The sequence below is a fragment of the Lucilia cuprina genome, chromosome 6 (assembly GCF_022045245.1).
Source record: "Lucilia cuprina isolate Lc7/37 chromosome 6, ASM2204524v1, whole genome shotgun sequence".
Classification (NCBI taxonomy): domain Eukaryota; kingdom Metazoa; phylum Arthropoda; class Insecta; order Diptera; family Calliphoridae; genus Lucilia; species Lucilia cuprina.
The window spans coordinates 10,760,215-10,783,493 of NC_060954.1; the positions used below are offsets into that span (position 1 = coordinate 10,760,215).

The 23,279-nt window shown below is 29.1% G+C and overlaps 1 protein-coding gene across 1 annotated transcript in view; it reads left to right on the top strand.

The window, feature by feature from the left end:
* The window catches only part of LOC111688798 (protein sine oculis), a 28,585-nt gene that overhangs the window by 733 nt on the left and 4,573 nt on the right, over positions 1-23,279 (top strand). Inside the window, 4 exon segments of the mRNA XM_046953571.1 lie at positions 1,877-2,087; positions 2,194-2,321; positions 2,777-2,881; positions 5,051-5,106. Of these exon segments, the coding sequence (XP_046809527.1) occupies positions 1,877-2,087; positions 2,194-2,321; positions 2,777-2,881; positions 5,051-5,106 (500 nt within the window).

A 23,279-nucleotide genomic window follows, 5' to 3' on the forward strand; every position in this document is an offset into this window, starting at 1 on the left:
TAGTCTAGTCTATAGTCTAGTCTATAGTCTAGTCTATAGTCTAGTCTATAGTCTAGTCTATAGTCTAGTCTATAGTCTAGTCTATAGTCTAGTCTATAGTCTAGTCTATAGTCTAGTCTATAGTCTAGTCTATAGTCTAGTCTATAGTCTAGTCTATAGTCTAGTCTATAGTCTAGTCTATAGTCTAGTCTATAGTCAAGTCTATATTCTAGTCTATAGTCTAGTCTAGTCTATAGTCTAGTCTATAGTCTAGTCTATAGTCTAGTCTATAGTCTAGTCTATAGTCTAGTCTATAGTCTAGTCTATAGTCTAGTCTATAGTCTAGTCTATATTCTAGTCTATAGTCTAGTATATAGTCTAGTCTATAGTCTAGTCTACAGACTAGTCTATAGTCTAGTCTATAGTCGAGTCTATAGTCTAGTCTATAGTCTAGTCTATAGTCTAGTCTATAGTCTAGTCTATAGTCTAGTCTATAGGATAGTCTATAGTCTAGTCTATAGTCTAGTCTATAGTCTAGTCTATAGTCTAGTCTATAGTCTAGTCTATAGTCTAGTCTATAGTCTAGTCTATAGTCTAGTCTATAGTCTAGTCTATAGTCTAGTCTATAGTCTAGTCTATAGTCTAGTCTATAATCTAGTCTATAGCCTAGTCTATAGTCTAGTCTATAGTCTAGTCTATAGTCTAGTCTAGTATATAGTCTAGTCTAGTATATAGTCTAGTCTATTTTCTAGTCTAGTCTATAGTCTAGTCTATAGTCTAGTCTATAGTCTAGTCTATTGTCTAGTCTATAGTCTAGTCTATTGTCTAGTCTATAGTCTAGTCTATAGTCTAGTCTATAGGATAGTCTATAGTCTAGTCTATAGTCTAGTCTATAGTCTAGTCTATAGTCTAGTCTATAGTCTAGTCTATAGTCTAGTCTATAGTCTAGTCTATAGTCTAGTCTATAGTCTAGTCTATAGTCTAGTCTATAGTCTAGTCTATAGTCTAGTCTATAATCTAGTCTATAGCCTAGTCTATAGTCTAGTCTATAGTCTAGTCTATAGTCTAGTCTAGTATATAGTCTAGTCTAGTATATAGTCTAGTCTATTTTCTAGTCTAGTCTATAGTCTAGTCTATAGTCTAGTCTATAGTCTAGTCTATTGTCTAGTCTATAGTCTAGTCTATTGTCTAGTCTATAGTCTAGTCTATAGTCTAGTCTATAGTCTAGTCTATAGTCTAGTCTATAGTCTAGTCTATAGTCTAGTCTATAGTCTAGTCTATAGTCTAGTCTATAGTCTAGTCTATTGTCTAGTCTAGAGTCTAGTCTATAGTCTAGTCTATAGTCTAGTCTATAGGCTAGTCTATTGTCTAGTCTATAGTCTAGTCTATAGTCTAGTATATAGTCTAGTCTATAGTCTAGTCTAAAGTCTAGTCTATAGTCTAGTCTATATTCTAGTCTATGTTCTAGTCTATAGTCTAGTATATAGATTAGTCTATAATCTGGTCTGTAGGTTAGTTTGGTCCATGGTATAGCCAAAAGTCTGGACTGTAATCTTGTCTTTATTCTGACTTATAGTGTGGTAAACATTCTGATCTATATTCCTGTTTATTATCTGGACAACAGTCTGGACTATAGCCTGGTCGATAATCTGTATTACTGTCTGGTTTATAGTCTGATCAGTAGTCTGATTTATAGTCTGATCTTTAGCATGATCTATAGTTTAGACTATATCCTATATCCAGGTCTATAATCTGAACTATAGTCTGATAATAACTGTTGACTGTAGTCTGGTTTATAATCAGATCTGTAGTCTGAACTAAAGTTAAGATTTTGTAATTAAGTAAAAATAAGAAACAATTAATTTCTCCCTCTCCCCGTCTCTCTTTTGCTCTTTAGGTTTTACAACAAGCTGGTAATATTGAAAGACTGGGCCGTTTCCTATGGTCATTGCCACAATGTGATAAATTGCAATTAAACGAATCTGTGCTAAAAGCCAAGGCCGTTGTTGCATTCCATCGCGGTCAATACAAAGAATTGTATCGATTGTTAGAACATCATCAATTCTCACCACACAATCATGCTAAATTGCAAGCGCTGTGGTTAAAAGGTGAGTATTGAAATACAGAACGAAAAATAAAAAAATATATAAATTTATTATTTGTTTAATTTTATATAAAATATTTTTTTGTTTTGTTTTCTAATAAATTTAACAGCTCATTATGTGGAAGCCGAAAAACTGCGTGGAAGACCATTAGGTGCTGTGGGTAAATATCGTGTTCGTCGTAAATTTCCACTGCCGCGCACAATTTGGGATGGTGAAGAAACAAGTTATTGTTTTAAGGTAAGTTATAAGTTATTTTGTTTATTTTATCATAATTTTTTTTATTGTTGTTATAGAGGAATCCCCATAAAAATATTTTGTTTTTTTTTACCTTTAGAGGGGTGAATAAAGTTTCAAACCAGCAGCAACATTTTAAAAGAAATCATAGTAATGTTTTGTATTTCTTTTTTGGTTGAGTTTTCTACACACATGATAATAATGTTAAAAAGTTTCATTATATGATGGGAATTTTATTTATGTTTAAGTTTCCTGGGTGTTTAATCTGTTTTTAACCATTTACTCAAATGAGGGGGGGTGGTTTGCTAAATATATATTTTGCTATAAAATTGTGATTTTATTGTAACAATTTTTTTTTGGGGGGTTTGAACAAAAGGTTTCATTTGATTAAAAAATGTTTGCTAAAAATTTTGTTATATTTTTTTTAATAAGCATTTATTATTCTGTTCAATTTTTAGGAAAAATCTCGTTCTGTTTTAAGAGACTGGTATGCGCACAATCCTTATCCCTCACCGCGTGAAAAACGTGAACTAGCAGAGGCTACGGGACTGACAACAACACAGGTGAGTTTATTAGACAAAAACAAACAAAGGTTATTAAAAAAACGCTAAAAGTGCAATAAAACTATTTAAAAACTTCTGGCATTAAATACCAAAGAACACTTAACATGTAGCACGTTTTTTTATTAGTCTTGTCTAGAATTTGGACTAAATATTCATCTATATTCTAGGTTATAGTCTGGACTAATATCTGCTGTATACTCTGAAGTATAGACTATCTATACACGGTTTTATAATTTAGTTTATAGTCCAGACTTTAACCTAGACTATAGTGAACAGTCTTGTTTACAATGTGGTCTTTTAATAGTCTATAGTCTGATCTTTTTAGAATAATTTACGGTCCCTTCTATAGTATATAGTATCATTCTAAATCTGGACTTTATTGTTGTCAATAGTCTGGACCGTTGTGTGTTCTAAAGTCTGGTCTATAGTCGACACTATAGTTTGGTCTACAGTGTAATTAATAGTTCGACTATATATGTATATATAGCCTGGACTATATCCTGATATAAAGTCTTTACTATATTCTAGTTTTTAGTCAAGTCCTTAGTCTAGTCTAAAGTCAAGTCTAAAGTCTAGTCTATAGTTTAGTCTATAGACTAGTTTTTAGTCTTGTCTAGTCTATAGTAAAATCAAAATTCTAGTATATAGTTCAGACTATAGTCTAGTCAATATTCTAGTCTATAGACTAGTCTAAAGTCTAGTATATAGTCTAGTCTATAATCTGGTCTATTCTGTAGTTTAGTCTATAGTCGAGTCTATAATCTAGTCTATATCTAGTTTATAGTCTAATCTATACACTAGTCTATAATATATTCTATAATCTAGTATATAGTCTAGTCTATAGTCCAGTCTTTAGTCTAGTCCATAGTCTAGACTATAGTCGATAGTCTAGTCTGTAGACTAGTCTATAGTCTAGTCTATAGTCTAGTCTATAGTCTAGTCTATAGTCTAGTCTATAGTCTAGTCTATAGTCTTGTCTATAGTCTACTCTATAGTCTAGTCTATAGTCTAGTCTATAGTCTAGTCTATAGTCTAGTCTATAGTCTAGTCTATAGTCAAGTCTATAGTCTAGTCTTTAGTCTAGTCTATAGTCTAGTCTATAGTCTAGTCTATTGTATAAACTATAGCCGACTTTACAGTCAGGACTGTAATCTAGTCTATAATCTAGACTATTGTCTAGTCTTTAGCCTAGTCTATAGTCTGGTCTGTAGGCTAGTTAATAGTCTCATCTGCAGTCTTTAATATTTACTATTGTTTAGTCTATAGTTTGAATTTTGGTCAGTTTAGTCTATAGTCTAGTCTTTAGTCTAATCTATAGTCTAGTCTATAGTCTAGTCTACAGTCTAGTATATAGTCTAGTATATAGTCTAGTCTATAGTCTAGTCAATAGTCTGGTCTATTGTATAAACTATAGCCGACTTTGCAGTTAGGACTGTAATCTAGTCTGTAGTCTAGACTATGGTCTAGTCTTTAGCCTAGTCTACAGTCTGGTCTGTAGGCTAGTTTATAGTCTCATCTGCAGTCTTTAATATTTACTATTGTTTAGTCTATAGTTTGAATTTTGGTCTGGATTATAATCTTACCAATAATCAAGTCTGTTGTCTAGTCTGTAGTCTGATCTATGTGCTGTTCCATTTTAAAGCCTATAGTCATGTCTATTGTATTTACTCTAATATAGTCTATATTCTGACCCATAGTCTAGACTATAGTCTAGTCTTAAAGGTACTCTACCGTGTGGACTATGATCTATAGTTTAGGCTAAAGTCAAAGTCAAGTTACAGTCTGACAAATTATAGTCTGAACTATAGTTTGGTCCATGGATTGGTATAAAGTCTAGTATATAGTCCAGGTTATTGTCTTGTATATAATCTAGTCTGCTTTTCTTTTAAAATTTTTTGAAATTATCTCAAAATTGCAAAAACACTATTCACAAAAATCTCATTAACATTTTGTTTTGAAATATGAAATTTTCAGAAATATAAATATTTATAAACCGCTGATTCCTTTCAAAACAATAGAGCAATTATTTTGACATTACAAACTCATTAAAATATTCAATGAAATATGAAATTTGTTATAATTTTTTAAACAAATATATAGTTTTGTAATAAGAATTTTTGAAAATTTTAAACATTAATCATTTTCAATATTATTTTTCGTATATTACAGGTTTCTAATTGGTTCAAAAATCGAAGACAAAGAGATCGTGCAGCGGAACATAAAGAGTAAGTAAATGTTAAAATAAACTAATAAATTTAAAAGAAAGATTTTAAAAAAAATATTGTTTAGTTAAGGTAAAGGTTATACACACTAACTAATGTAAAGGTAATTAATCTTTTTTTGTGTTGATGGTATTTTTTTTTTTTTTGCTTTTAAAAATAAAATATTTTAAATGTTTTAAATTAAAAGCATTTAAAATATATATATATATATATATATTTTATTTTTGGCTATCAAAGAGAAATATTTTTTAACAAGGTGAAAATTAATGATTTTACAAGAAAAATATATATATTTTATAAAAAAAGTAAATATGTCAAGGTTTTCTGTGTATTTTTTTTCAAATATAATATATTTTTTTGCGGTGGCTTTAATTTGAAATTGAACAAAAAAATGTTTTCTTTATATTGCATGGAAATTTTACACAAACAATTTATATTTATATTATAAAGCTAAATAAATGAGACAAAACATTTTGCTAAAAAAAGCATTATAAAGAAGAAATTTGTTTAAAATGAAATGTAAATACTTTTTTGAAATTATTTCATTAATATAGACAAATTAAAAGAAAATAAACAGAGTATTAGTGTAGAAAGAGAAAAGAAAAGGCGATTTTATTTATTTTCCATATGGCAACCTTTGAAAATAACAGTTTGTTTACTTGCGTAAGACAGAGTTGCTATTTGTCATTAATATAGACAAATTAAAAGAAAATAAACAGAGTATTAGTGTAGAAAGAGAAAAGAAAAAGCGATTTTATTCATTTTCCATATGGCAACCTTAGAAAATGACAGTTTGTTTACTTGCCTAAGACAGGGTTGCTATTTCTCATGCTTAAAGTGGCAAAAACTGAAAATTATTAACTGTTTGTAGTAAAACTTGTTAGAATTAAAAAAGATGTATAGTTTATGTTAGATATTGTCCCTTAGACCATGTAGACCTATAGAGGGAGTCTTTAAACTAAAGCCTTTTAAATATCAACAGCTTCAAAATAACCCCAGTTTTGAGTTTTAAACATCATATGAAGGTTAAAGCCAAGTTAGACTTATTATATATCAATAGATAGGAAATTTTGTGTACTTTTCATTAATGTATAAACTATTGAAGAATTAAATAATTTTACAATATATTTTGCATAAATATGTATCCAACGTCTCTCTAAAGTTGTATCTAAAGTATTGTGTATAATATGGACGAAAGTCTAGCCTATAGTCTTGTTTATAGCCTGGACTATCGTCTTGTCTTTTGTTTGGTATTAAGTCTATAGTTTGAACTATAGTATGAATTAATGTTAAACATTAACATTACAACTTTTAACAAAAATTTTATAAAATATTAATACAAAACATAATTAAACATAATTTCTAAAAAGAAAAAAAAAACAAATTTTTAATTAATTTCAACACCAAACCAAAACACATGTTTGGTCAGTTTAAATAAATATGTTTAATTTTGAAAAATCTTTTACATATTAAGACAATGTTTTTCAGTATTTAATAAAATTTAAAGTGTTTTTTAAGTGTTTTATTAAAAAAAATATATATTCCAAAAAACTATGTGTTTTCTTAATAACTCTTTAAATATTTATTTAGTTCTTTTTATTACCCAGCTGTTTTTCAGTCTTTAATAGTTTCCGCCTTAAAGGATCTCTATCTCTCTCTCTCTTAATATAATAAACAGTTTGTTTATTTATTTAGTTCTAGCAAAAAAAAAAAAAAAAAAAGAATTCCTTGCACACATGCTTTCCCTATATGTTTATTTTAAATTAAAACTCAATTTTCTATTAAGCGCCATACTAAACGACTTAAACAAAAAAGTCAAGAGTTTAAAAGGGAAAATGTAAACCAAACAAATGGTAGAATGTATAATCATACAGCCCTGCAATCATATGTTATTTGTTTACATAACAATTAAAAACACAACAGAGTGTTTGTGTTGACAATCCTTTTTGCTGTTTTGTTGATAGGATGTTCAATGATTGGTATATTTTGAAGTTAATAGTTTAGACTAATGTCTTGTTTATAGACTGAGTTATAGTCCAGTCTATAGCTTAGATCACAGTCTTGTTTATAGTATAGAGTAAAGTCTAGTCTATACTCTGGGCTGAGGTATTTTCTAAAATCTGCCCTAAAGTCAAGTTTTAAGTTATATTTATAGTCTTGTGCATAATATGGACTTAAAGTCTTGCCTATAGTCTTGTCTATGGTCTGACTTAAAGTCTGGTTTATATCATGGACTATCGTTTTGTCTATTAGTATATAGTTAGGCCTATAGTCTGGACTAAAGTTCTTTTTATAGTTTAAACTCTGGGCTATAGTTTTATCTTAAGTCTAGACTACAGTCGTGTCTATCTGGTCTAATGTCTTGTCTATAATTTGGACTTAAGTTTTCTCTATAGTCTATAAAGTTAAAGAACTGTTCATTATCTTTTCCATAAACAGGACTAAAATCTTGTCTGTAGTCTAGACTAAATTATTGTCTATAGTTTGAACTTAAGCCTTGTCTAAACTAATGTCTTGGTAAAGTCTGGTCTAAAGTTGCTACTATACTATCTTGACTATGGTTTCTTAAGTATAGTTTATACTAAAGTCATATCTATAGCCTATACAAGAACCTTGTCTTTATTCTGGACTATGATGTAGACTAACGTTTTACCTTTAGTCTTGATTAAAGGCCTGTTAATAGTTTGGACTAATGTCTATAATCTGGACTAAAGTCTTGTCTATTGTCTTGAGTAAAATCTTGTCAGTAGTATCTTGATTATAGTTCATACTAAAGTCTTGTCTATAGCCTATACAAAAACTTTGTCTTTATTCTCGACTATAATCTAGACTAACGTTTTGTCTATATTCTTGATGTAAGGCCTATTAGTCTGGACTAAAGTCTTCCCTATTGTCTTAAGTAAAATCTTATCAGTAGTCTTGTCTATAGTTTGGACTTAAGTCTTGTCTATAACCTGAACTAATGTCTTGTCTATAGTTCATACTAAAGTCTTATCTATAGCCTATACAAAAACCTTGTCTTTATTCTCGACTATAATCGGGACTAATGTTTTGTCTATATTCTTGATGTAAGACCTATTAGTCTGGACTAAAGTCTTCCCTATTGTCTTAAGTAAAATCTTATCAGTAGTCTTGTCTATAGTTTGTACTTAAGTCTTGTCTATAACCTGAACTAATGTCTTGTCTATAGTCCGGTCTTAAGTTTATAATTTATACTAAAATCTTAACTATAGTGTTTAGTAAAAACTATAGCCTTGACTATAGTTTTTCTTTTAGACTTAACTATAACCTAATCATGTCTATAGTCTTCACTGAAATCATGTCTATAGTCTAGACTATAGTTTTGTCTATAGACTGGCCTATAGTTTGGACTATAATCCAGTCAATAGTCTGAACTATAATCTGGTCTATAGTGTAAATTTAAGACTTGCCTATAGTCTGGACTTCACTAAAATCTTGTCTATAGTCTAGAATATAGTTTAGTCTAAAGTCTGGACTATAATCTAGTCTATAAATCATTCTATAGTATAAACTAAAGTCTAGGTTGGATTAAAGCCTATAGTCTGATCTAAAGTCTTGTTTATAGTTTGAATTAAAAATTCAGTTAGGAATTTGAACCGGTCTATAAATTAGTCTAAAGTATTGCCTATAGTCTGGCCTCTAGTCTTATTCATAATCTAGACTATAATATAGTTCTAGTCTAGACCCCAGGCTTGTCTAGAGTCTCAATTAAAATATATAGTCTGATGTCTTGTTTATGATCTAGAAGTCTTGGTTATAGTCTGTATTAAAGATTTCTCTATAGTATATAGTGAGGATTATAGACCTGCCTACTACCTTATCCATAACTTTCTAATCTTTTTAAGTTAAACTAACTATCGCTCTCTCTCTATCTCTATTAATAAGAATTTCTCCTGAATTAAAAAAACTTTAGTTGAAATTTATCAAAACGAGTGTAGTTGTCAAGACAAGTTAACAAACAAATCTAAACAAAAGTACAATGACATAAATGAATTCCGCAATGTTTTAACATAAAGAGTAGTTTTAAATATTTTTTTTTACAAATTAGGCTTAAAATAAGAAATTCTTATTGATTTTTTTAATTCAAAATTTACTTTGAATTGAGTTATGTATGATTTTTTTTGTTGTATTCAAAGAATCTGAGGTCTTTTATTGAAAACACATTGAAAATACAAAGAAAAATATAAAATAATAAACAAAAATTAAAAAAATATAAAGAAGAGACCAAACAAAGATATCAAATTTCATATAGAAAAGAAAAAAAGCAAAAACAAAAAAACGCAAAAGATAATCAATAGAGTTGATGATAAAGAAGACCTTTTTTTGAAAAATTACAAAAAAAACTTTAAGAAACAGTTTTTTTGTGGATTTTTTTTAAACTCAACTGTTCCACACCAAAAAATCCAAGGACAAGTTTAAAACTAAACCAAGAAGAAAAAAAGTGACAAGTATGTCATATATGAATTTTTTTTTTTTTAATCAAGCAAAAATTAAGATAAACTAAAGATAAAATAATAAACATTAAAATTAAGTTGAAAAACTTATTTGTGTCACTTTTAATTTATATAAACAACAAGAAGATTTTATTTAAACTTTCCACTAGAATTATGACATGTGGGTGGTCTGAGTTTAAGACAAAAGATAAGTTTTTAATAAATTTTATACAAAAAAGTTATTGAAAAGGAAATAATTTGTTGAAAAACATAAAAAGGTTTGGTTAAACATTGTGTTTGAAAGAAAAGATTTTTTTTTAAGAGAATGCAAACAAAAAAGACGAAAAAGGGACAAAGACCTTTATTCTAGAAAAACTTTTTACTTATACACTACTAATTGATAACACAAATCAGCTGTTTTACAATTTTGTTTACATTTCATTTGACAGTTACACACTCTCAATAAAATTTCTTTAAAATCTATTTAAATTTTCTCTTATTAAGTAGTTTTTTGTTAAATTCCTTTTGTTTTTTGCCTATATTACTTAGTCTTAACATCTATCGCTTAACAGCAACCCGCAACAATTAATCGCCATAAAATTCCAATATAATTTTAATACACATTTAACTGCGCGAAAATGCAGACAAAAAGGTTTAACAAGATAAAAATCGCTTAAGTGACAAAACATACCTCTAAAAAAAAACAACAACAAACTGGTCACAAACAAAGTAGTTAAAAATCCTAAAAAGAAACATTTAAGCGCACACGAAACAATTTGTAATGAAACTTGTAGCAGAAACAAAAAAAAACTACAAGAAAAAATGCAATAAAATGTTGGAACAAAAAACGACTTGTCGCGCCACTCTAACACTGCAAGAAAAAGGTTTAAAAAACTAACTGAATTCTAGCAGCAAAAAGCTTATAAAAAAAGCTAACAAATAAAATGTGTTATCATCACTGTTTTCTTAACTAAACCATCAATTACACTATGGCTTAACATCCCCTGGTGAATAGCCAATAAACTGTAAAGTAAATTGTAAACAAATAGAAATTCCATTGTAACTTCTAAACCGTTAGAGTGTTTTTCATAAATCTTTGCACTTTACCACAAAACATAATGCTGAATTAATATTTTTAATTTTTAATCACATAGACTTTTAAAGAACAATCGTTAAAGCTACTCAAACTCAATTAGATTGTTTTAAGGAAAATTTCTTTTTTTCCCCTCCAAAAATTTTCTTTCTGTGTTTTTTCTTCAACCAAACTAAAAACTACATATATTTTAAACATGCAGTAAAAAAAAAACATTTAGTATTAAAAAAAATTTAATTCACACAAAACGATTTAAGACACATTTTAAAGTCACCAGACAAACTGACGCAGACTAAAACCCCCTCATAAGATTTAAACTAAGCTGGAAAAAAACTGAAAAAAAACATTTTATTACGAATTTAAATGCAACTATAATACAAAACATACAGAGCATATTGTAAACCTCATAACCCAATAAGCAAATTTATGTGAAATACTAAAAGTTCTTGTCAAATTCTTATAATTATCATCACAGACTCAAGACTTGTCTATAGTCCAGACTTTAGTCTTGTCCAGATTTTAGTTTTGTCTATAGTCCAGACTATAGTCTTGTCTATAGTCCAGGCTATAGTCTTGTCTATAGTCCAGGCTATAGTCTTGTCTATAATTAAGGCTATAGTCTTATCTATAGTCAAGACTATAGTCTTGTCTATAGTCCAGACTATAGTCTTGTCTATAGTAAAGACTATAGTCTTGTCTATAGTCCAGACTATAGTCTTGTCTATAGTCCAGACTATAGTCTTGTCTACAGTCCAGACTATAGTCTTGTCTATTGTCATGACTATAGTCTTGTCTATTGCCAAGACAAAAGTCTTGTCTATAGTCCACACTATAGTCTTCTCTACAGTCCAGACTATAGTCTTGTCTATAGTCTTGTCTGTAGTACTGACTATATTCTTGTCAATAGTCCAGACTATAGTCTTGTCTATTGTCCACACTATAGTCTTGTATACAGTACAGACTATAGTATTGTATATAGTCCAGGCTATAGTCTTGTCTATAGTCCACACTATAGGCTTGTCTACAGTCAAGACCATAGTCTTGTCTATAGTCCAGACTATAGTCTTCTCTATTTTCCAGACTAAAGTCTTGTCTATTGTCAAGACTATAGTCTTGTCTATTGTCAAGACTATAGTCTTGTCTATTGTCAAGACTATAGTCTTGTCTATTGTCAAGACTATAGTCTTGTTTAAAGTCCACACTATAGTCTTGTCTATAGTCTAGACTATAGTCTTGTCTGTAGTGCAGACTATAGACTTGTCTATAGTCCAGACTATAGTCTTGTCTATAGTCCAGACTATAGTTTTGTCTTTAGTCCACACTATAGCTAGTATAATCCAAACTATATCTTGTCCCTAATCTAGACTAAAGCTTTGTCTATTGGACGAACCAAAAACTTGTTTATGTCATATATATATAGACAACACTTAACATAATGTAATGTAAATGTAAACAAAATTGCACAGCTGGGATTTATTAATTGTTTTATAAATATATTTATTGGGTAAAGTTATGATTTGGTTGGCTTTTTTTTAGAACTTTTCAAAAACACACTATAGAGTGGCAGTTTTAAATGTTTACTGCTGCTATGGTTATCGTTACAATCATGGATAATTGTAAATTAGCAGAGACAGCCATAAGACACACATATGGAGCTTTTAAGAGAGAAAGAAAAAACAAAAAACATTTAAAGCCTGTTTTTTACACAATTTTTAACACATACAGATGATCTTTAACAGATTATGAGTCAGTAGTTTTTTTTGTATATATATTTTCGAAAACAATACAAACAAATTGTTTATATTTAACAGACAAAAACATATTTATTACTAGAGACAGACAGACTTATAGACAGTTGGGCTTATGGGGAAATTGTGAGAAAAGTTTTTATTAATGAATTTTTAAATAGATTAGAATTTTTTTATGAAAATGTAGAGCAACAACAAGTGTTTAATATTGTCTGGCCTAAGAGACATTAATTTATAACGTCTATTATTACAAGTAAATTAACATTTCCATGACAGTTTTAATGGACATTTATTTATGAACAAACTTTAATTGTTAATAAAAACTGAATTTTTAAAATAAAATTTTGCATAATATTTGAATATATAATTTGACAGTTGCTTGAAAATTTAAAGATTGATTTGAGATGAATAAAAAAACCGGTTGGTGTTTTTTTTGGCAAATAATTAAAGAAATTTTGAATAATTAAAACAAAACAGTTTGTTTTTTTTTAATCAAAAACAAATTTTTAGGTTAGAATTTCCTATTAAACTTAAATTTTTGTTTTTTTTTATTATTAAAATTTATCGAAATTCTATAGAATTTTAATTTATTTAATTTTTATAGCTTTTTAATTTTTATGTATGTTAAACCATAGTTCCATTTAAAACACCTTACAAACTAATAGAATAAAACCTAAAAAAAAATTTTTTTTTAATTTCATTTTGAAAGAAAATCGAACAAGACAACCTTTTAATCTGAAATCTGTTTTTAAACAGATGACTGCACAGATAACAACAAAACAACATGTTTTTCTATACAATTTTTTATTGTTGTAACACTCAAGCTACAAACATTATTGTTGTTGTTCTGCTCTTAAAAAAAACTGTCATCAAATCTTGTTCAAAACATAAATTTCAATTAAAACTGTGTAAGAAAAAAAAAACAAGAAAAAATTTGTTTTCAAAAAAAAAAAAAACGTCTTAAGAAAAAATAGACAAGATTTGTGTAAGATTTAGTGATTAGATTTATTTTAGTAAAAAAATGTTTTAAAATTTTTACAAGTGATTAAATGGTTTTTTCATTTCAATAAAAATTAGTTTTAACATTAATTTTCTTTAAGAAAAATAACTATAAAAATCATATGAAGATTGTCAATAAAGATGTGTTAACTTGACATGCCAAGCAAGGTGAAGGTGTTTGAGCATAATTTATAACAGGGTATTGGGTGTTAAGCTTACAGTGTGATAGTTAACAAACTGTATTAAACAGCAGTCGACTATAGTCTATAGAATTTCGTCCATAAAATGGAATGTAGTTGGATCTGGACTATAGTTTGGTTTATCATTTGAATTATGGTTTAGTCAATCGTCTGGACTAAAGTTTAGTTTGGCTTTTACTTTAGTTTAAAGTCTGGACTATAGTTTAGTGTGTAGACTGTACAATAGTGTTGTCTATAGTCGGGACTATAATTTAAACTATAGTCTGAACTACAGTTTAATCTTTAGACTTGTCTACAGCTTTATCTTTAGTAAACTTTGGTCCATGGAATCCTCTGCACTGTTCTCTAGTTATAGTTATATCTGTAGACTGTACAAAAGTCGATCTACAATCTGGACTATAGCCTTTGTCTTTAGTAAACTTTGATCCATGAGGATCTCTAAAGTGTTTTCTAGTTATATCTATAAACTGTACAAAAGTTGGTCTACTATCTGGACTATAGTTTAGTCTATAGTCCGAACTATAATTTAGTCTATATTCAAGTCTATAGTGTGGCCTACAGATCAGCCCATGGTTGATACAGTAGTTTAGTTTATAGTCTAGACTATTGATCAGTCTATAGGCTTGACTTTAGTCCATAGTCTAGACAGTTTATAGTCTGTAGTATACTTTAGTTTATAAACTGTATAAAAGTTTGGTCTTTAATCTGGAATATAGTTTAGTCCACAGTACGGGCTGGTCTGGTCTAAAGTGTGGACTACAATTTAGTTTATAGTCAGGTTCATATTATGGCCTATAGATAAGCCTATTGTAGAGTCTGTAGTTTAGTTTATAGTCTAGACTATTGTTCAGTCTATAGCCTTGTCTTTAGTACATAGTTCGGACTATAGTTCAGTTTATAGTCTGTAGTATAGTATTGACATAGTTTAGTCTAAAGACTGCACAATAGTTTAGTCCCTACGCTGGTCCATAACTGAGTCTATATCACGGACTATAGATTAGCCCACGGTCGATGCTGACCTAAAGTTTAGTCTTAAGTCTAGGCTATAGTTTAACCTATAATCTGAACTGTAATCTAGTATGGATTACAGTAGTCTTTCATCTTAACTTTTTAATCTATCTTCTAGTCCGATTTTTAACCTATAGTTAAGATTGCAGACATCTGCCTTTTGCCTTAAAGATATATTATCCGAACCTTCCCTTTAAAACGACTTTAAAAGGTGTTACAACTACAATAATGTTTAATTTACACTGCGCCCAAGAAGGAGTGTTTTAATATTGTGTCAAACTATTGGTGGAGGACATTGAACAAAATGGAATAAAGCCATAAGGCAACATGGAAAAAAGGCAAACAAACAAAATATAAGCAAAGTAAAAACGGCAACAACAAATAAAAATTAAACAAATATTTTACGGAAAAATAAAATAGAGAGAAATACATAAATAAAAGCAGAACCAAAAACAAAACAAACAAAACACACGCACAATTTTGTAATGTTCTCGTTTTATTGTCGATGTTGTTGTAGACAACACAACAAAAAAACTTAAACCAACAAGAAAAAGAATATAAGGTAATTTGATACTTTCATAAAATACCCGCCACCCAACCATAAAACTCCACAAATGAAGGCAGTCAGGCAGCAGCAGCAGTAGTGCCATACATGTATGGTAAACAAAGTGAGCAACAACAACAACAAAGACACAGCAATTCTAAGCATAAGAAGAAGCATAATGAAAAGCAAAAGTAGTGGTATAAAAACAAGAATGCCAGACTTTTAAGCGAATCTAATCAAGAAAATACAAAAACATAATTTTGACAATAAAACAAAGATGCCATACTAAAGTAATTTCTTTATATATGTATATATGGTAACATAACATCTTTAGTTAAACAAATTAAACATTTAATTCTTTTATAAAACTGTTTTATGGAATAATGATGACGATGAATCCTCACTGCCTTCGTATGAAGAGATTTTCTTTCTTTAAAAAAAGCCATGACAAAATTCTTAATTTTTTTTGCTTTGTTTTGATAAATTTTGCATTCACATTTTTAATATAATGAATGGTTTTTGGGCCATCATCATCATAGTTTGTTTGTTTGTTCCATATGTATGTTTGTACCCAAATGTGTGCGTATGAGCGACCGATTTAGTGAGGAGGCCCCTCTACTTTGTGGATAAATGAATGTAGATGAATACTTTGTTGAATTGTGAACGGGGGAAAAAAACTATAAAACCAAAAAAATGTGAACTGCCTGCCAAAGAAGCCCTTACAAATGATACGAAACGGCAAGAAAAATGAGCAATATTACAAAGTAAACAAAGATATTATATAGTTTAAAAAACTTAGCGGTATTATGAAGTTAACTAAACATTTTGATAGACTATAAACTACACTCTAGTTCAGACTATAGACTATTTTATAGCTCAAACTATAGACTATTTTATAGTACAGACTACGGACTATACTATTGTCCAGACTATAGACTATTCTCTACTTCAGACTGTAGACTATTCTATAGTCCAGACTATAGACTATTCTGTAGTCCAGACTATTGACTATTCCATAGTCCAGACTATAGACTTACTACTTTAGACTATTCTACAGTCCAGACTATAGACTATTGTTCAGACTTCAGAATATAGTCTTAGACTCAGACTTTCGACTATTCTATAGCCCAGACTATATACTATTCTATAGTCAAGACTATATACTATTCTATAGTCAAGACTATAGACTATTCTATAGTCAAGACTATAGACTATTCTATAGTCCAGACTATAGACTATTCTATAGTCCAGACTATAGGCTATTCTATAGTCCAGAATATAGACTATTCTATAGTCCAGGGTATAGACTATTCTATAGTCCAGGGTATAGACTATTCTATAGTCCAGAGAATAGAATATTCTATAGTCCAGAGTATAGAATATTCTATGGTCCAGAGTATAGACTATTCTATAGTCCAGAGTATAGACTAATCTATAGTCCAGACTAGACTATTCTATAAACTAATCTATAGTCCAGACTATAGACTATTCTATAAACTATTCTATAGTCCAAACTATAGACTATTCTATAGTCCAGACTATAGACTATTCTATAGTCCAGACTATAGACTATTCTATAGTCCAGAGTATAGACTATTCTATAGTCCAGAGTATAGAATATTCTATAGTCCAGAGTATAGACTGTTCTATAGTCCAGAGTATAGACTATTCTATAGTCCAGACTATAAACTATTCTATAGTCCAGACAAAGAAGTGGTGCTAAGCCTAAATCACAACGGTAATGTTGCCATGCATTATTTTTCAAATATTGACAGTGATGCCAACGTTTTGTATAACAATTTACATCAAAAATATGAAACTTAGCTAAATATAATAATTTCATAATAATATTAACTATTAAATGACAAAATAAAAGACAGTTTGACTTACCATAAACAGCAGAAACATGACAAAAAGAAGTCCTCATATTTAAAACATTTGTTGTCGTTGTTTTTTTTTTTCACCACAATTTCAAAATGACTTTTACATTTTTTTATGTTGCTTTATAGTTGTTTTCCTTTTAACTTTTTTTATATAGTTAATATAAATCGGCTTACGACACTTAAGCTCACACCATGAACTTCAACTTGATTTTATTAGAGTGCTGCCCATAAAATGTTTATGTAGTTTTTGTTGTTATTTTGTAGGTTTTTTTTCTGAAAAAAAAAAAATAAAACGAAAGAAGCCTTATAAAAAACGAAATCTTTTTGAAATGTTATTATGAAGAGAGAGAGAAGAAGAAAAACACAAAATAGCTATAACAAGCTTCAGTTACTAACAACAGACTTAATATGGAATTTAAAATAAAAAATTAAGAAAAAATAAAAAAAACTTTTCATTAAGAGAGTTATTGGCCAAGGAAGTGAAAGGTGGTATTTAGTATAAGAAAATGAGGAAAAATTCATTGAAAAATGGAAGTTATAAGAGATAATAGGGAAATTCTTTATAAAATTATAATTAAAAGTAATTGTAAAGGATTTTTATTTAATCTTTAACATAAATATAAAACAAAAACATTGGTAACACTATAAAGTTATGAGGTTATAGTGTGGCAACTTCATTGTTTATGTTTTACATTTGTCATGTTATGTTATAACGGTAAACTGTATGTTTATCAAATAAACAGTGTGGCCAACATTAAACTTTATAGTAAACGCTAAAAATTGCACAAATTTGTAATTAAATGAAAAAAAAATAAAAAATATTAAAATTTTTATAGAAATTAATACAGATTATGGTTTCCAAGGAAAAATTAAACTCTAATTATCATTAAAATTTAAAAAAAATTTTTCCGTCGGCATTTTTGCTCTTATTGCTTACGAACACAAAAACAAACTTTTATTATACAATTTTTCTTTTACACCAACTACCGTTATATCCAGCCATTGAAAAATACTACAAACAAAAAATATCACATTTCTTAAAAAAAAAATTATACTATGAAATTGAAGAAAAAAACAATAGAAATCATTTCATTATTTATGTTTATTTGTTTATAAATGCAGGGCCACACGAAGAAGAAGAAATATTAACAAAACATAATCCCGTAATATGATAAGACTTCAACTTGTTTATATTTTTAAGTTTTGTTTTTTCTCTCTTATTTTTCCTTCATATTTTTTATTTGGAGGAAATCTGATGCTTAAACAGTAATAATAATTATAAAGAATTAAAGATATAAATGTAAACTTAAAACAAAAGGAACTCTAAAATGTTTAATTCGAAAAAAATGACCACCAATGAAGAATTTTTTTGGAGCTAAAATGACAGTTAAGATTTTACCAAAGATAAGTGTCAAATAAGAAAAAGACTGAATTAAATCTAAAGTTGTTTGAGTCGGAGTAGTTGTTGTTTTTTTAAGGAAATATAAATTTACTTTAAAGTGCTGTTAGAGAATTTAGAAAAAAAGAAATTACATTTTAAAAAAGCTGTCAATTGTCAAAGTGACAGCTAGTGGTGTGCTGAAAAACCGTAGATTGGACTACAGTCAAGACTATAGTTTGGACTATCGTCTGGACTATAGTTTGGACTATAGCCTGGACTATTGTTTGGACTATAGCCTGGACTATAGTTTGGACTATAGTCTGGACTATAGTTTGGACTATAGTTTGGACTATAGTTTGGACTATAGTTTGGACTATAGTCTGGACTATAGTTTGGACTGTAGTCTGGACTATAGTCAGGACTGTAGGCAGAATAAAAGACTAGACCATAGTCAGTACTAAAAACTAGACTATAGACAAGACAAGACTATCATCAGGACTATACACTACACTATTTCAGACTATAGTTAGGACTATAGACTAAAGTTAGGACTATAGACTAGATTATTGTAAGAACTAAAGGCTTGACTATATTAAGGAACACAGACTAGATTAGACTATAGATTTGTCTATAGTCAGGACTATAGACTAGACTATAGTCAGGACTATAGACTAGACTATAGTCAGGACTATGGACTAGACTATAGTCAGGACTATAGACTAGACTATAGTCAGGACTATAGACTAGACTATAGTCAGGACTATAGACTAGACTATAGTCAGGACTTTAGACTAGACTATAGTCAGGACTATAGACTAGACTATAGTCAGGACTATAGACTAGACTATAGTCAGGACTATAGACTATAGTCAGGAATATAGACTAGACTATAGTCAGGAATATAGACTAGACTATAGTCAGGAATATAGACTAGACTATAAACTAGACTATAGTCAGGACTATAGACTAGACTATAGTCAGGACTATAGACTAGACTATAGTCAGGACTATATAGTATATAGTAGTACTAGTACTAGACTATAGGTATGGCTATAGATTAAACCAGAGCCAAGACAATAGACTAGACCATAATCAGTATATACTAGAACATCTCGGGAATATAGACTAGACTAAGTTGGGGCTATAGTCAATATTATAGACTAGACTATTTTAAGAACTATAGGCTAGACTAGACTATAGACTAGACCATAATCAGCACTATATTCTAGACCATAGTCGAGACTATAGGCTATACTAAGTTAAGACTATAGTCAATACTATAGACTACACTATTGTAAAAACTATAGACTAGACTATAGTTAGAACTATACACTGTACTATATACTAGATCATAGTTAGAACTGTAGTCTGGACTATAGAGTAGACTATAGACATGACTACAGACATGAAGTTTTAACACCTTTCTCCAAATTCTTTCAATTTCTACTACTTTTTAGTGAAACTTCTAATTAAACACCTTAAAATTCTTTTAAATTTTATTTTCCTAGATTCTAGAAAAATCTCCTATTGCGTTCTAAATCTATTTCTATTTGCCTTTTCTTTGTTGTTTTCAAAAAAAAAAAAAAAAAGAAAAAACGTTATATAATTTTGTTTTATTCATTATTTGGTTCATTTTTTTACATCATTAGAATGTTCACTTTAGTATTGCTTTTTTTATAATTTTTTGCTTCTGCTTCTTCTTTTCAATATACACCATTGTTATGATAATTATCGTTGTATTTCTCGTACTCTCTGGAGGGTGTAATTTGATATCTTTTTGCTGAACAAGACAGCAAAAATAACATTGAATGTGTTGTTAGTTGTTGTTTTTTTCTTATTGTTGTTGTATGTTAACTGAATACGGTCTAAATACAGAGAACTCAAAAATAATGTAAATTGTATTTATTGTGTGATGATTTAATAATGTAGAATTTCTGATGTTGTTAATGTCTACTTCTTGCTTTACTTTAATAAGTACAGATAGAGTTAGTGATGTCTAAAAGGTTTGACGGGAAAATGTAATAATTCACAATAGAGCATTTAGAAATATATGGCTAATGTGTTAAAGCAAAGAATAGACAACTTAAACCGTTTTATGAAGAGAACATATTGCTGCTCTTGGAAATTTAGCTAGTTATCATTGTTATTGTTTTATGTTTTAACACGCTAAATTGTTAACACTGAATTTAGATCATATTAATTGAAAAAAAAATAGCTAAAACAACAACATTTTTAATGTAGAGGTAAATGATATGAAAACAATAGATATGATGAGAGCTATGAATAGCAAGAGAGAGATAGTGAGAACGATAATAGAGCAGATGAATGATGAAAGTTAAATAAATTGATCACTTTTTGGAGGTGGAAAAAGATAATTATATACAATTGTGAATATAGACTATAATATCGAGTAGACCCTAGATTAGACCACAGACTAGACTATAGACTAAATTATAGACTACACTATAGACTAGTCCCTGGACTAGACTATAGGCTAGAATAGAGTAGACTATAGACTACACTACAGACTAGACTATAGACTAAACTATAGACTAGACTATAGACTCGACTAAACTATAGACTAGACTACAGACTAGACTATAGACTAGACTAAAGACTAGACTATAGACTAGACTATAGACTAGACTATAGACTAGACTATAGCTAGACTATAGACTAGACTATAGACTAGACTATAGGCTAGACTATAAACTAGACTATAAACTAGACTATAAACTAGACTATAGACTAGACTATAGACTAGACTATAGACTAGACTATAGACTAGACTATAGACTAAACCTCAGACTAGACTATAGACTTGACTATAAACTAGACAATAGATTATACTATAGCCTAGACTATAGACTAAACTATAGACTAGACAATAGACTAGGCTATAAACTAGACTAGAGACTAGACTATAGACTAAACTATAGACTAGACTATAGACTAGACTATATACTATACTATATACTAGACTATAGACTAGACTATAGACTAGACTATAGACTAGACTATAGACTATACTATAGACTAGACTATAGACTAGACTATAGACTAGACTATAGACTAGACTATAGACTAGACTATAGACTAGACTATAGACTAGACTATAGACTAGACTACAGACTAGACTATAGACTAGATTATAGACTAGACTATAGACTAGACTATAGACTAGATTATAGACTAGACTGTAGATTTGACTATAAACGAGACTATAGACTAGACTATAGAAACAAGATTGTATAGTAGACTATAGACTAGACTATAAACTAGACTGTATATTAGATTTTCTGACAAGACTATAGACAGGATCAGACTGTAAACAGAAACCAAATAACTTCCTTGAATTATGAACTGCACCAATAAATTCAACGGAAATTTATGATTATTAATAATTTAACAATAAAAAAATGGGTTAAGAAAAATGTAGTAGTTGGCTGTGGCTGCTGCACATTTTTTTGTTATTTGTTTATAGGGTTTTTGTGGTTTTCAACGATTGTGTCAAACCCCAAAACAGACATTGAAAAAACACCTTGCAATTCAAAATGGTTACAAATAAAGTCTATAATAACAACAACTACAACAATAATAATGAAACAAAAAATTAACAACTATTGTTATAAAATATATGAAATAAATAAAACGCACAGCTAAACTATACACAGAAGTGACTTAAAATATAAAAAAAGTATGATAAAAATTATGGTTTTCATTATATTACAAAAACAACAGAAAACAACCATATTTTTTTATAAAAAAAGTACAAAAATGTATGGGGGATTCAAGTATTAAATTACCTACAACAACAACAATAATAATAAAAATAACCGCTACAACAACGAAGAATAAAAAATAAACATCATATTTGTGCTTGAAAACATCAGTTATCATTACGGCGAATTAATAATACTCACACATCCATACATACATACATACATACATACATACATACATACATACATACATACATACATACATACATACATACATACATACATACATACATACATACATACATACATACATACATACATATACACGAATTTAAAACATCACATGTACTTTATAGCTAAAACAAAAAATGGCTGATTGTTAGATACAAAAACCAATAATAAAGAAACAAAGAATTGTCAGGTTTAAAAAGTGTTTTTTTTAGAGAAAGAAAGAAAGAGAGAGAAAGATAACTCGTTTCTGCTAAAATTATCACAAAAAGTGAACGTCATGCCAATTGAGGGAAAAAAGAGCAGTTTTTTTAAGAGAAATTGCCAACTTTAATCACTAGACTACAGACTAGACTTTAGACTAGACTATAGACCAGACTAGACTATAGACTAGACTATAGACCGATTAGACTATATACTAGACTAGACTATAGACTAGACTACGCTATAGACTAGACTACAGACCAGACTATAGACTAGACTATATATAGAATACAGACCAGACTACAGACTATAGACTAGACTATAGACTAGACTATAGACTAGACTATAGACTAGACTATAGACTAGACTATAGACTAGACTATAGACTAGACTATAGACTAGACTATAGACTAGACTATAGCCTAGACTACAGACAAGACCATAGACTTGACTATATACTAGGTACCAGCAAAAGCCCAAACTATATTCTAGACTAAAGACTAAAATGAGACCAAGAGACCATTCTATAGAATTAACTTTAGTCAAGACTAACGACCAAACTATTGACTAGACTTTAGTCCATACCATAGTCTAAACTATAGACTATAGCCTAGACTACAGACTAGACTGAGAATATACTATAGACTAGAGCTATAGTCTAAACTGCCAAGACTAGAAACTAAAATGTAGTTAAGAGTTAAAAATATAGACT